This window comes from Aotus nancymaae, unplaced genomic scaffold (assembly GCF_030222135.1).
Source record: "Aotus nancymaae isolate 86718 unplaced genomic scaffold, 86718_ANA_hifiasm-v0.15.2.pri h1tg000057l, whole genome shotgun sequence".
Classification (NCBI taxonomy): Eukaryota; Metazoa; Chordata; class Mammalia; order Primates; family Aotidae; genus Aotus; species Aotus nancymaae.
Window position 1 is genome coordinate 62,136,433 of NW_026988471.1, and position 16,502 is coordinate 62,152,934.

The 16,502-nt window shown below is 32.8% G+C and overlaps 1 protein-coding gene across 11 annotated transcripts in view; it reads right to left on the minus strand.

Moving 5' to 3' along the window:
* The window catches only part of WDPCP (WD repeat containing planar cell polarity effector), a 783,785-nt gene that overhangs the window by 293,257 nt on the left and 474,026 nt on the right, over positions 1–16,502 (minus strand). For all 11 annotated transcript variants that reach the window (XM_064364171.1, XM_064364170.1, XM_064364169.1 and 8 more), the window contains 2 exons: positions 11,714–11,902; positions 8,197–8,320 (listed from right to left, as the gene is read on the minus strand). In XM_064364171.1, the coding sequence (XP_064220241.1) occupies positions 8,197–8,320; positions 11,714–11,902 (313 nt within the window). The remainder of the gene's footprint in view (positions 1–8,196; positions 8,321–11,713; positions 11,903–16,502) is intronic.

Sequence of the window (16,502 nt, forward strand, 5' to 3'; positions counted from 1 at the left end):
ATCATGATATTTCCTTTTTAACACTGCAGTTTTTTACCTATTTTGATCTCTAGACAAAATATCATTCTTATGAATTTAGAACATGAACACCATAAGCAAAATGTTAAGATTTCTTTCACTGGTATTGCTATATATAGGAGGCAATGCTGTTAAAGGAAACCAGACTACCAGATGAAAAACAGCATGGATGGTTTGGACCACACCCCTCACTCACACACCCAATTAGCTATGAAAAGGGAGCTTTAAGAAACAAAAGCAAGGTATAAAATTTGTTCACGTAATGACCATCAAATTATTTGTACTTATATTCTGTCAATTTTGTTTGGTATCCTAATTTACTTACTGATCAGTATCACAACTTTTCTTCAAATTGCCAATATGGTAAAAGGAACCCTCATCCCTTGGCAGGAATCTAAAGAGCCCTTATATCCATGGTATTCCTTCCTAAATGGCCCTAACTGCACCCACATGAAAACCAGATTCTTCATCTATAAAATCACAGTTTTCTAGGTGCTTTCAGTTAAAAGACTTGATGTTTAGCTACTGTTCCCTTCTGTTTATTTCTTCTTTTGTCTTTTCATCCTTTCTCTAACCAAGAGTCTGTTTAGATGTGTGCAGACCACTCAAGGCTTAAACAACCTTTAAATCCAACTATCATATCAAAGAGTACACATCTCTTGGAATGCCGTCATAATGAATTGAACTTTTAGGATTTTTAAAAGATGTTAAAATTTCATGTATTCAATGATTACAACTAAGGAAAAGATGCATTTGGTGAAAAAGACTGAAAAAAAACAAGAACAACAGAAAAGAGTTCTGTGAATATAGCGATGGAACCTCACTTGCCAAAATCATCTGGGACTGTGGTTTATTTTATGGGAGAAACATTAATTACCAATTTCTTTCATGTGTATAAGACTATTTAATATTCTGTTTCTTTTTTAGTCAGTTTTGATTTTTATTTACCTAAGAAATTTTCAGTTTTCTCCATTTTTCAAGTTTGTTGTCATAAATTTTTTATTGTATTCCCTTTACTTTTTTCCGGTTTGACTAATCTTGTCAAAGGAGAAATGATTAGCTTTATTAACCCTATTTTATAATTTTGGTTTTTGTTACATTTATTTCTAGACATCTTTATTTCCTTCCTTCTTTCTTCAGATTTATTTTACTGATATTTTTCACAATTTTAAAAAATTTCACGGCCCATTGAGTCTTTCTTCTTTTCCAAGATAAACATTTTAAAGATATATATTTCCCTTCATAGCTCTGTCCCAGAACTTACTTCTGAATTCCTCACTCAAACTCAACATTTCCAAAACCAAGCTCCTGATCTTTTCCCATATACCTATTCTTTCTGGAGTCTTGTCAATCTTGTCAATAGCAATTCTATTTTGCCAATTGCTCAGGTCAAAATACTTGAAGTCATGCTTGACTTCTCTATTATATTCTTTGTCCAATCTGTCAGAAAATCCTGTTGTCAAAACCTTCAATAAGTTAAAAATCCACCACTTTATCTTCATTCCCTTTGCTACCAATCTATAATTGGCCACCATTGCTTACTCAATTACTGCAATAGAATCCCAACGGGTCTACTTTTCCTTGACCTTCTAAGGTCAATTCTCAACATAGGATCTGAGTTATCCATTCACTAGTTAGTTTCAAATCATCTACTGAGTTCCCCTATTATTCAAGAGAATATTCAGAATTCCTTACAATGGTCTACAAAGTCCTGTATAACCTGGCCACTTGCTACCACTCTGACCCATTCTTTTATTCCTCTCTTTCTCATTCACTGCTTTAACCAAACCACTGGGATTTAACTAAAATTTTCCCTTTTTATCAAGGCCTTCCCTGGCAATCTTTTTTGTTTTTTTTTTTTTTTGAAAGTATGATTATTTTGTATAACAAGCCTCCACTCCCCCAAAAAAGCCTTTGTAATAACAATTTGTATTTTCTAGGGTCAGAGCTAAGGCTAGGGTGAAATGAATGAGGGAGAACAACAGAATTTACCTCAGGTGTAAAATTTAAGAAATCTGGCAATCTTATTTAAAACTGCAGTCCACTCACCCATCACCCAATACTTCCTAGCCCTGTGCCTGCTGTTCTTTTTCATGGCACATATCATTACCTGACATATTATATATTTTACCCACTTATTTATTGTATTAAGCCATTCTTGCATTGCAATAAAGAAATACCTGATACTGGGTAATTATAAATAAAAGAGGTTTAACTGGCTCATGGTACTGCAGCCTGTACAGGAAGCATGGTGCCAGCATCTGCTCAGCTTCTGGTAAGGCCTCAGGAAGCTTTCACTTATGGCAGTAGGCAATCGGGGAGCTGGAATCTCACATGGCAAGAACAGAAGCAAGAGGATGGGGAGGCATTATGTTTAACCAACCAAATATGGTCATTTGGGTCATGAGGGTGGATCCCTTATGGCTTGGTGCTGTCCTTATGAACTCATTATCACAAGGGGCACCAAGTCATAAGGGATCCACCCTCATGATCCAAACACCTCCCACCAAGCCCCACCTCCAACAATGGGTATTACATTTCAACATGCGATTTAGGCAAGGACAAATATCCAAAGTAATTGCTTTTGGTTTGTTTGCTTGTTTTACCCTTTGCTGTATTCCTAGTACGTGGCTGGCATGTGCTGCTCAGTATTTAATTGTGGAGTAAATAAATATTACTCCCTGAAATTTTCATGAATTTTATGACCTAGAATACAGTCAATTTATATAAAGGTTTATTTATAAGAAAAAGTACAGTCTCCACTTGCTGGATATAGTACTCTAAACATGTCCATTAAGTCAAGATTTCAATTATACAGTATCGTTCAAATCTCCTATTTCCTGACACTTTCTTTGCTTAATCTATCAATGACTACATGAAGGGAGTTAAAATTCTGTAGCTATTGACAGTGGACTTTTGTTTTATGTACATTGAAGCTATGTTACACACATTTAGAATTGTTATATTTTCCTAGTGAATTGATTTTTCTGTCAATATTGATCTCTAGTAATCTCTACTAATGATTTTGCTTTAAAGACTATTTGTATGACATTACTACTATATTAGCCCTCTTCAGAGCATTTATCTGGTATAAATTTTTTTATGTTCTCTGACATTTAAACTTTCTTTGTTTTAGTTTAGTTTAGTTTTGCTTTAAATAACACAGGGTCTTGCTCTGTCACCCAAGCTGGAGTGCACTGGCAGGAACAAGATTCACTGCAGACTTGAACACCCAGGCTCAAGCCATCCTCCCATCTCAGCCTTCCATGTAGCTGGGACTACAGGCATGCACCACCACACAACTGGCTAATTTTTTTTTTCTTTTTTTTTTGGTAGAGACAGGGTCTCACTGTGTTGCTTATGCTGGTCTTAATCACCTGGGCTCAAGCGATTCTCCTGCTTTGGCCTCCCATAAGTGCTGGGATTACAGGTGTGAGCAACAGCACCCAGTCACCTTCTATGTTTTAGATGTCTTTAAAAAAAAAAATAATGAGGAAAAAAATCTGTTTTACATTAACCATGATTTTTTTTTATTCATTGCCAGTATCTCACTGTGTGTTTTCTAATTTCCATCTTTTTTCCCATGCTTTTTCCCCTGCATGCTGCACCTTCCTCTAATTCTTGCCATCTTTGGGGCTAAATTTTTTTCTTTATCCAATATTTTCTGTCTCCTTGCTTGAAAATTATATACTCTATTTCTTTCCTTTTAGTAATTACCCTAGAAATTCTGTATTTCACTTACTAAAATCTAGAATTAATAAATATCTTTATCTTCCTCTTGAAAAGTGTAAGGACCCTAGAATGTTTTAACTCTCTTCACTCCTCTTCTGACTTATATGTTGTTATTGTCCGAGATTTTAAAAAAAATTTTTAACCCCTTGAATTAGACATTAGTGTATATGCTTTATATGATGAATTTTTATTTAGGTTTCCGTAAGTCTACAATTGTTTTTTTGTCTACCATTCCTTTTTGAACCCCATGCCTTCCTTACTTCTACTTCTCTCAGATGCTGTCTCTTTCATCTGACACAACCTCCCATTCTGCATGAACCCTCAGTTATGTCTCCTATCTTCTGACTATACAACCTTTGTAAACCAAGTACCTATCTTACTGTGAACCAGAAGATGCCCTCCAGGAAAACGTTAAAGTTTGCTTACTCGTATGAAATCAAGCATCCTTGTCATTTCAACCTGTTTCCCTTATTTTACTGCCAGCTCAACCATGCTTTCAATAAATATTTGAATATGTTATCTAGCATTTTTGGATGATCTGACCAGGAAGTTTGTCTCTAAAGATCATTCTATCTTGTTGTCTTGAATGCTCTTAGATTAACGTTTTTAGTATTCATGTTCTTTGAAATGGTTTCATACAAATATTCTATTCACTACATACGCTCCATCAGTGAAAAGTATAAATGAAAAAGCCATGTATACATGGAATTGCTTAAGAACGGTTTTAGTCACAAAATGATTTTTGTTTTGCCTATCATATATATTTTACATAAGCTAAAAGCCATTTCCAAAAGACTGCCCCTTTTTTCTGAATTCTAACTGTAAATATTGACTCCAATATATTATCCCCAACATCTTATTATAAAAATTTCCCAACATACAACAAAGTTAAAAGAATATCTACTACATGTATTTTGACTTTATCATTTTACAATATTGCTTATCACATATCTACCTATCTCTATTTATCCATCAATTCATATTACTTTTTGCTATTACATTTCAAAGGAAAATGCAGACATCAATACATTTCTCCACTAATATTTCATAAACAAAAACTATTTCTAGGCAATAAATCTCACATTCTACAAATTTTGCTTAATATTTTTATAAGCATTTAAAAACCACAACTATCTGTGCCACAATCACGTAACACCATTTGAGTCAGAAAACAACAGTCTCACAGTTAGGAAGGGGGAAAAGTTAAAATAAAGAATTAACTCTTTATAATACATTATATTTCCATGCTGGTGATAAGCTTCATATGTGGCACATTGATTTGAAATGTCTGCCCTTTCGTTTCATCAATATTTAGGGGTTCCTATTATTGTTTCTATTTTTTAATGATGAAAAGCTCTCACTTTCCATCACTTCCCTGTTCAGTACCTGTGGAAGACTATTCAATTTCAGAGAGGCAGCTGACCAGTTATCTTTTAAATTTAGTTTAGGCAAAGTTGCGTTTACCTTCTGTAGGTAAATGTCTTCCAGTTTAATGATTTTATAAATTAGATTCTATTGTCTCTTTAAATTTTTATTACAAGAAACATTTGATTAGCTACCATATCAAGACTGTGTTCTGCTTTCTCTTCCTATCTTTAACATTAGAAGCATAATTTACATTTCTAGGGAGCATTTCTTTTGAAAACAGATCACTTTGCATATAAAAAGATGAGAGGTATGTTTTAAAGTTTAGATTTGTCTGAATTTGGAAAAAGTCTTTCAGGTAATTTTTTATACTTGCCAAAGACAAAAAAGACCAAAAAATGTAAAGCAATGTCTGTAGAATTCCTCTACTGTCAAGACAAAAACAAAATTGTCTAAAACAATTATTTTCATAATCTACATGGTACACTTGCCTATTATCACATATTCATAGTATGATCTTACCCTTCATTTGCTGGATTAAATTAAAATCAATGTAATATTTTACTCTTGATCAAAATAATCCAATCCAGATTCAGCCAATCTGAGAACCATATGAGTAATTCAGGCACACCCCTAATCTCTGTGGGGCTACTTTTCCTCATCTTTAATTTAAAATTCCCTATAATAGTCTTTACTGTTTTAGGGCTTATTCCATTAACTAGGAGTTTTTTATCAGATTAATAAAATAATGACTAGCTAAAGGACAGAATAATGTAATTCTAGCACTTCACAAATATGAAAAGGTATTTGGCCTATTTTTCTTCCCCTAAGCACGGGAACTTCTTGGCAGCACATTAAACAAAAGAATGGTTCCAATTTAAGCTATCTCATTTAATTTCTTCTAAACTTTTGTTTCTTTTTTCATAATACTGTATAGCCTACTATCAAAAGAAGAACTAATAAAATACTCATTATAATTGAAATAGTAGCAAAATATGCAAAAGAAGAAACATGAAAAAGCTAGTATACCCTAAGGGAAAACCTCCAGTTCCAGATGTGAACACATAGAAAAGCTATAGAATAATAATAATGATAATAGTAATAATGACCTTATCAAAGTATGTCCAAAAAGTAATTATTTGAGAAAAACCAATGAACAAAAAATTGCACATTAGTAGAATAAAGCATCCTAGAGCCCGCAGGATGGTTACAAATATGATGCTTATGCAAAAACTAAATCACTGCATAAAATCTCAGAGGTCAGAGACAGTGAGGACACAAAGAATATGCTTCCAAAACTTCTGCTTCATTCACTTTCATCTTTTTGGGCTCTTTAGGGAAGACGAGAATTTATTAATTTTCCCCAGAAACAGGGAAATAAATATTAGCAATGAGACCAAAGGACAATGCTCTAAGTCCAAATAAATGTGATATTAACCCCAGCACTTTTACTATATGTTCATTCATAGAAGACATTTCATTCACATGAAGAATCTTCGAATATGCTAATATCATTCAGATGAAAAGGCAAGATTCAATTATATATCAAAACCCTTGCAATATTTTAATGTTTCTCAGTTTCTAAAATTGCTGTTTTCCAAAGGCTTCGCTGCTTAGTAGACTTCAAAATGCCACTTTATATATAGAAATATAATTAGAGAACGTGAATATTTACACGACAATACAACTTCTCAAATCTTGACCAATCTGGTGTCCTCCTTCTTTTTGGGCAGATTTACCAAACAGTCTACTCTTAAGTGAATAAAAACTTCCAGTTAGTTTATAAGCTAGGATCTTAAAAATATATAGCCAATAATAGCCAAACGGTTTTAAAGAAAGAGTAAGGAACAGGGAATCAAAATCAGTTCAAGATCTGGCACCACCAATAACTTGTTATTTGATCTAAGCAAGCCACTTATCCATGCCTCAGTTTACTCATCTCTCAAATGATACTACTGCTTTAACAAGGGTTTCTGAGAAAGAAAGAAGAGAATACACATCAAAGGCCTTGAAAGAGTGAAAAGTGTTCTAACTGATTATATTATTAGTAAAATTGAAAGTGTAAAATCAACTCCTTGATGTAATCTTCCCTTTTGGTACAGAGTTGAAAATTCTGTTACTTTCCATTATATAACACATCATATACAAAAGTATATTATACATATATCTACACATATATACAAACATACACAGACATACATATGTATATGCATGTGTATATATACACATAGTTAAAAATAATTTTTAATATGCCCTGATATTTACCACTCATCTTAAGAAAGAGAACATTACTAATACCTTGGAGGCTATTATATGCTTATTTTATCATATTTCTTTTCATTAACTCCAGAGTGTTGTAAATTGTATGCTAATTACTCCCTTGCTTTTACTTATGGTATTGGCACATTTATATACATATCACTAAATTATCTATCCATGAATTCATATTCCTTCTTTCCATCTATTAATCCTGCTTTCTGAACTTTATATATATATATGCTATATATATTTTTCTTCAACTTCTGCAATATTTTTCTTAGAGAAATTTCTTGATATTATTTTTCACATAATTTCTAAGGTTAACAAAATTTATTATACCCATTTAAAACAAAAAATGAGGTACATTGAAGCTAGAAACTTGCCACATTATATGAGAAGACAATGGATAAGTTTTTCTATAATAATTCTGAAAGAAAAACAAACCAATGACTGTCTCAGAGCTTTACAGAACATTCATATCATTAGCTTCAATTAAAAAGAAAATATTTACTTACTGCTAGCAGCATAATTCAGTTAATATTTCTACATTGACTTTACACAGATGATATTTGTTCTTTCCTATTAAAGGGGAAGGTATATTAAAAAGTACTGATGATATAAAAGCCCCAAATAATATTTAAATATTTCCTTAAAATGAGAACAATAACAAATTAAGTAAGATCAAAAGAAGATGTATATTTCTTTGAAGAGATGGACTGTCAGGAAACATGTAGCTTTACTATGGAATATTTTAATTAAAGAGGATTGTCTCCTGAAATAAGTAACTAGTCTGACACTAATCAATCCAAACATATCATTCACCTGAGCAAATGGTGGAAGAATCTCCTTGAATATTTGCTGATTTGGTCTCTATATTCCAATATAGTGGTATCCAGAAGTGGTCTTGTTGGAGCATAGAAGGTTCCAAGGCTTGCCTCAAGCTGTGCTGTGGAATTCAAACATAGCAGCACTGAAACAAGTGAAACTCCTTCAATTACAACAAAATACTCATGTTTGCAGTCAGTCAGGTTTTGCAAACTTGGATGAAATGTGAGCTTGTTGCAGGAAAGATGAAATTAAAATATGACAGCTGGTACAAAAACAAACCTGTGTATAAACTTTCACTTGAGGCAAAGCTGACAATGACTCTGAGCAACAAAAAGCTGTCAAAACTGAAGAAATCCATAATGAACCACCCTCTCACCACAAATGGGTAATTAAAGCAGTGACTCATCAAAGTAACGCAGTTTGAACTAGTACTTCAAGTAAAATCAGCTCACAGTGTGCTAAACATTTACTCTCTTTGGCTAAAAGGAGAAAACTAACTTTTCCCAATTGGGAATTGAAATCAATATAGTAGAAATTTTTTTTTAAATACAAATAAACAGTCATATTGGAGTAGAAATATGTCTCTATTGCAACTTGAAGAGAACCATGAAAGTCCCTATATCTTCCCTAAGTCCTACCCTAAACAGCAAGATTCTTGGTTTTATCCAAGTGTGAAAACTAAGACCCCTAGGAAAGGAAGGAAGGACTGGAGAGTCAGGTTTTTATAAACTAGAGGGCTAAGATTGGGGAAAAGGGCACATTTTGCCTGTTTCACAGTTTTACCAAGACATGCTTATGGGACTAGGTTTTTTCCCAGAAATACCTGGAAGTTAAGTAATAACCATAATAGTGAGAGTAAGAGTATGTATGAGAACACTATAGTTCACAGTAAGACTCCTCTGATTTGTATGCTACTAGCACTGGGTTGAATAAACAATTCCTTATTCAACAAAACTAGTTTTAGGCATATTTGGGTTTCAAAGTATTAAATACCTCATCAGAGTAATTGCTATGGAATTGGCTAAGATGTAGGTAATTTCTTTTTTTAATCTCAAATCTAGACAGTAAAGTAAGATGAACTTTAGAGGTATTTTCTTTCAAAGCAGCAGTCAATTTAGATTAAAATTGAATACAGCAATGCTATTGTGAAAACAAGCCAGATTCTCTTGTCATTGCTTGTTTTCTTGACAGCATGTTTCGTATATCTGAAATGTTCGAACCTATATGGAATACTCATAACTCCCAGCACAGTTATAGATTCATTAGATATCCCAGCTTGATGTTTAAGGCAGAAATGAAGATCTCAAAGATAACTACAACATGGCTACAAATAAAATAGCTCACTGGGTTCCACTAATAAAAGGAAAACAAATTACCATATCAAATTTGTTAGATTCAGAATACATCTCAAGAGAGAAGAATTCTGAATGTTTTAGAAATCTGTTTTGCAGTTACTTGGAGGGAAATGCACATACCTATTTAAAATGTACATATTCTGATAACCCAACATCATGTAAACATTTTATTTTAATAGCCTAGTATCATACAAGCTTTTTATTTCCCTATCCCCCCAATATGGTTCCTTGAAAATATCCTTTATTAAAGCAAGAATCGGATAATGCCCATTTGTGTATTCCCTAATAATCTTTCCTATAACACAGTAATCTTACAAGACAAATTCACTAAGGTGGTAGCAATTTCTTGGTGTGCTCAGTCAATATTTTATCTTTTCCATATTTCTTCTTTAAGTGTAAATTTATGATCGCTTATATAGATTGTGTATAATATAAGCATTCTTTAGGGACTCTGCTTTTTAAAATTTTTTATTTTTATTTTTAAGTATGCACCCAGCCATTACAGTATATCAATACTAACAAATAATTAGTTAAGATAACTCTGCAAGCAGCAATATTATAGTAGTATCTTGTATCCTAAAATTATGAAGTTATATTCTTTTTATTTTTAACTAATACTCACTGAGTACCTAAGTATGGGCCATGCACTAGGCATTTTCTCATTGTAAAAATGCTGGAATTTTTTGGCCAGGTGCAGTGGCTGATGCCTGTAATTCCCGCACTTTGGGAGGCTGAGGCAGGTGGATCACCTGAGGCCAAATGTTCGAGACCAGTCTGGGCAACATAGTGAAACCTGTCTACTAAAAATACAAAAATTAGCCAAGCGTAGTGGTGCACATCTGTAATCCTGGCTACTCTGGAGGCTAAGGCATGAGAAACACTTGAACCCGGGAGGCAGACATTACAGTGAGCCGATGTTGTGCCACTGTACTCCAGCTTGAGCAACAGAGCAAGATTTGGTCTCTAAATAAATAAATAAATATATTCGAATTTCCTTGGTTAAATTTTGACTATCTCCAAAAAGCACACTCAATTAATATTAAATAAATATTTACTGTGGGCCATGTGTGACTTGGGCCAAGACTCATGATACAGCCTTCCTGGAAGAGCATGTTCTTACTAATTATTCTTCTCTAAAATTACTAAAATGAAGATCACCGACAGAATTCTATCAAAACAACTTATTTATTTTGGCAATGTAATAAAGTGGGATAAGAAAAATCTATAAAAATGCAAAGAAAATAGAAAAGAAAAGCTCTCCAAGTAAAGATCTTTTGACATATTTCCTGTTCTTCCTATCTTATAAATTACCTAGGGACAGTTTCTCATTGGCCATGATTTTCCACCATTAATGTCAATGCTTACCACAAAGATATGAAAGATGCAAATGTTAGACTGTTTAGGTGTATTATACATTAAGTAAATAAATAACTTATAAGAAAAATAAGACTAGATAATTGGCAAATATAAAGATTTCATTATTGTATGTGTCACAGCATTCCCCACTGCCCCTATCCCCTGACCTTTGTTTTTTTTTTTTTACTTCTTTTTTAAAATTAAACATCTTAGATCTCTATGGACAAAATTATTTATTGGGCAAAGGTAAGGAAATCCAAGCAGGCAGAAGAGAGAAGGGTGTCAGAACTATAAGTCAGAATAAGGAAAATAAGAAGGAGCAGCCCGGGCTGCAATTCAGATACACAAAAAAAGTAAGTGTTAAGGACTATTGTCTGGACAGAGGACTTGGGTGTGAGAAAAAAATACTGATGTCTGATGTGAGGGAGGAACAAAAGACCTTTGTTTGGTGCCCTTTGTCTAGCAGACCTCAGGGAGTACATAAAATTTTTGGTCAGTTTGAACTCTGAGCACGTTATATCCTTCAGCTTAAGACAGAATTGTACAATGACTACACTGTGAGTTCCAACATAAGCATAAACAGAAAAGCTGTTCTTTATGTTGACAAATACTACACAGTAAGTACCATATGGGAGCAGTCATTTGATATCTTATCCCTTGAGTTTTAGTAGAGCACTAACGTTTTTATCATTTAATATCCAATAACATAACTCAAAAACAACCTCAAAAAATAACTGATTTAATAAAATGTATTTCATGTATATACAAAATACATCTACAAAAAATATTTCAAGCCTGACCTTCTCTCTCTGGAGTGAGCTTTTGTTTAAGAAGATGGTTTACAATGGCGCTCATGCTGATAAAGCACTGGTGGCCCAGAGTGTCCCAGTTCATGCTGCTCAGGATGTTTATTGCCTCATATATCTCATCACAGTGAATGTACTGGAAAATGATGTCTACCAGGCCCAGCTTTCCTTGAGTGAAGACACCTGTCACAAAACATGGAAAACCAAGTGAATCTCTTAAAATAAAAGTAGGAAAACAAAAAGAGTTAACTTTTCCATGAAGTAAAAAACCTGCTTTGCTTGCATAAGTGCTAGAAATGTGGGAATGATCTCTTTCTCAACTAATATCTGCTATAAGATACACTGGTACAACACAAACGCATCTATTGATCCTGTAAAAAAATGAAAGAAAATTCACTTTTACTCTTATGAACATAAGCATAAAACAAAGGTTGGGGGTAGCAATCTTTTCTGGTTTTATAGACTTTTAAATATGGCTGACCTCATTTGAAATTAATAATTTCTGTCTATTAAATGACAATAAGTATTAGAGCTGTTAAACAAGGTGTTTTACTTGTTTTTTGTTTTGTTTTTTAATCTTTTCAAAATGGTAGGCTATAAAATTTTTTCTTCAATGTTTACTGATTTAAAGTCTAAAAAACTTCCTCTCAGTACAAATAATCACAAAAGAAAATGAGAAATGTGAAAATATTTTCTAAGCTACAAAGTATTATAAAATATTACTGTATTTCTTTTTATTACTATCATTATCATCATCATCATCATTTGACTGGAATAGTTACAGGCTTCAGGATTTTAAAAAATGTATTCGTTCATGAGAAAGATGCTAAAATTCTTCATACTAACTTCAAGTCACATGAAAATGAAAACTTGTGCTACTAACAGGACTCAACTTGATAGAGAATCTGGGGAATTGCCCTGACTATACTAAGCAATAAAACTTTACTTTTCCTTTTGTGTTGGTAGAATCAAAGAATGTGACTGTCCAAAAGCCTTCATGAGCCTGCAATCAAGCATTGGAAGTCCTCATAAATCAGCGTGGTTCCTTGGCAGTAGATATTAATGCACAGGAACTTTGCAAGAAACCAAAAATATCTGAAGTCTGTTGATTCTACCTATACTCTAAGTAATGCTTCTACTAGTAACAAGAGAAAGAACTCATATATTAAGAAAAGCTAACATATAATCATAATAAAATCACTGAAAGGTGATAAAGAGAAAATCTTAAAAGGCAACCACAGGAAAAAAAAGTACATTGGATGTACAGAAAAGCAAAGGCATGAATGACTATAGACTTTCCATCTAAAATTATGTAATCCAAAGAAAAATAACAAGACATTTTTAAACTACTGAGAGGTAAAAAGTAAATGAATCTAGAATTCTATACCTTTATAAATATGATTCAAAATTCATGAAGAAAGATTAAGAGTCCTTAAATGCACCTAATAACAGAGCTGTGAAATAATAAAGCAAAAACTGACAGAATTAAAAGGAGAAAAAGCTAAATCTCAAATTATAATTGGTGGCCAGGGGTGGTGGCTCATGCCAGTAATCCCAGTACTTTGGGAGGCCAAGGTGGGCAGATCACTTGTGAGCAGGTGTTCGAGACAGGCCTGGCAAACATGGCGTAACATCGTACACAAATTAGCCAGGAATGGTGGCAGGTGACTGTAATCGCAGCTACTGAGGAGGCTACAGCAGGAGAATCACTTGCATCTGGGAGGTAGAGGCTGCAGTAAGCCGAGATTGCACCACTGCACTACAGCCTAGGTGACAGAGTAAGACTCTGTTTCAATCAATTAATCAATCAATAAAATGATAATTGCAGATTTCAGCACTTTTACTAATCAAGAGAATATGTAAGCAAAAAAAAAAAATCATTAAGTAAAGGAAATACTTGAAAAACACTATCAATGAATGTGACCTAAGTGACAGTTATAAAACACCGCACCCAAACACAGTAAAACACACATTCTTTTTAAATGCACACATAACATTAACCAAGATAGAGCATATTCTGGGGTAATATAATAAAGCTAAATACATTTAAAAGTTTTAAAATCATAAGAGCATTTTCTCTGACCAAAACAAAATTAAATAGCAGTAACAGAAAAATTATCTGGAAAATCTCCAAATACTTAGAAGTTAAGCAACACTCTTCTAAATAACCTATGGGTCAAAGAAAAAAATGTCACAATGTATATTAGAAACTATTTTTAATTGAATTAAAGTAAGAGCAAATTAGACCCAAAGTAAATAGAAGGAAATAATAAAGACAAAAGGAGATAAAGAATACAGAAAAAACAATGAATTCAATAGTTTGTTCTTTGAAAAGATCAGTAAAACTGACAAACTTCTGTCTCAGTTGAGAAAAAAAGAGAGATGATACAATTACCAATATAAGAATGATCACTACAGAACTACGAACATTTAAAATCAGTGAATAATTCACTTTCATATGAATAAATATAACCTAAATGAAATGGATTCCTTGAAAGACCCAAACTCTCAAAGCTCACTCAAGAAGGAATAAACTTGAATGGCTCCATATTATTTAAATTTGAAGTCATTGTTCAAAAACCTTTACACACACACACACACACATGTGCATCAAGGCACACACATACATTTACATGACATGCATGTTAATATGTCTTCACTGGTGAATTCTCTCAAACACTAAGAGAAGAAATAATAAAGCCAGGAATAGGGGTGCACACCTATAGTCCCAGCTACACAGGAGGCTAAGGTGGGAAGAATGCTTGAGCCCAAGAGTTTTGAGTGCAACCTGGGCAACATAGCAAGACTGTGTCTCTTAAAAAAAAACTAAAAAACAGTAATACGTAAAAAAAAAAAAAAAAAAATTAACAAAAGAAGAAATAATATAAATCCAATACAACTCAGATTATAAGAGAGAATATTTCCCAACTCATTTCATGGGGTTAGAATTAAATTGACACCCAAAATGAAGATATTACAAGAAAAAGAAAAAGAAAACTACAGAACAATATTTCCCATAAACAAATACAAAAGCCCTTAACATAATATTAGCAACTCCAGCAATATGTTAGAAAGATAATATATCATGAACAAGCAAGATTTCTCCCACAAATGCAAGGTCGTTTAAACATCTGAAAGCCAATCAATATAATTTACCTTATGATGACAAAAAAAAAAAAGAGGAAAAAACTTATAATCATTTCAATTGCTGAAGAAAAAGCACTAGAAAAAAATTCAACATCCACTCAAGATAATATATCCCAGCAGACTAGGAAAGGAAAAGGACTTCTTCAATGTAATACCATCATACTTATAGTGAAATATTGAATGCTTTCCACCTAAGATTGGAAACAAAACAAAGATATCCTCTCTCACCATTTCTATTTAATATTGTACCAGATGTCCTAGCTGTAAGAAGTGAAGAGAATAAAATAAAAGGCATACAGTTTAGATAAGAGGATGTAAAACTTCTAAATCCAGTTGTCATGATCATCCATGTAGAAAATCCTAAGGATTCCAAGTTACTTCAGCTAAGATGAGTTTAACAGGATTGTAGGATGTATGGTCAATATTTTTTAAATTTATTTCTACATAATCCCAATGAACAATAAAATTGTAATGAAAAATATTTAAAATATAATCCAAAAACAATGCTTAGGGATAAATATAACACAGCATGTACAAGATCTTTACACTTAAAATTATAAAACTATGCAGAGAGAAACTAAAGAAAACCTAAATAATTGGAGAGAGATACTACTTTTATGGTTTGGAGACTCAATATTAAGAATCATTCCTCCCCAAAATGATCTATAGATCCAACACAATCTCAGTCAAAATCCCATCAGGTGTTTTTGTAGAAACAGACAAGCCAGTTTCAAACCTTACATAAAAATGGAAAGGATCTACAATAGTCAAAATAAAAGGAAAAAGGAGAATAAAGTTGGAGGACTAACAGTACCTGATTTCACTCCTTAATGTAAAGCCACAGAATTAAGTCAGAATAGTACTTGCTTAAGTATTGACATTTAATTTACTAAAAGACATCACAGTTATTGATAGGTCAAAGTAATTCAATGAGAGAAAGAATACTCTTTCTGACAATTGGTACTGAAACAATAAATATTCATATTAAAAATTAATCTCTACCCATCCCTCATACCATATGCAAAAAAATAACTTGAAAAAGACCATAAACCTAAATGTAAGAGCTACACCCACAAAACTTCTAGGAGGAAATCTTTGTGACCCTGGGTTAAACAGTTTTCTTAGGACAGGAAAAGATAAAGCCATAAAACAAAGAACATTATGAACTGAATTTCATTAAAATTAAAAACTTCTGCTACTTTATACACAATGGTAAGAAAATGAAAAGGTAAATTCCAGGCTAAAAAAAATATTCACAATATAAGTATCTTACAAAGGCCTTGTATTCAGAAAATACACATAAAAAACCTTTTACAACTCAAGTAAACAAAAAATCCAATTACATTTGGGCAAAATATTTGAAGACATACTTCATCAGACAAGATATACAATAAATAAGCACATGAAAAGATGCTCAATTCCAACAGTCACCCAGGAAATACAAATTAACACTACAACACACTCACTAGAATGGCTAAAATTAACATGACCATAAATTTCAAAGTGAGAACATGTAGCAACTAGAGTTCTCATAAATTGCTGATATGCTAAATGGCATAATCACTTTGGAAAACAGTTTTTTCTAAAGTTAAACACTTAGCATATGGCCTAGCCATTTTAAATTTGTAGGACTTTC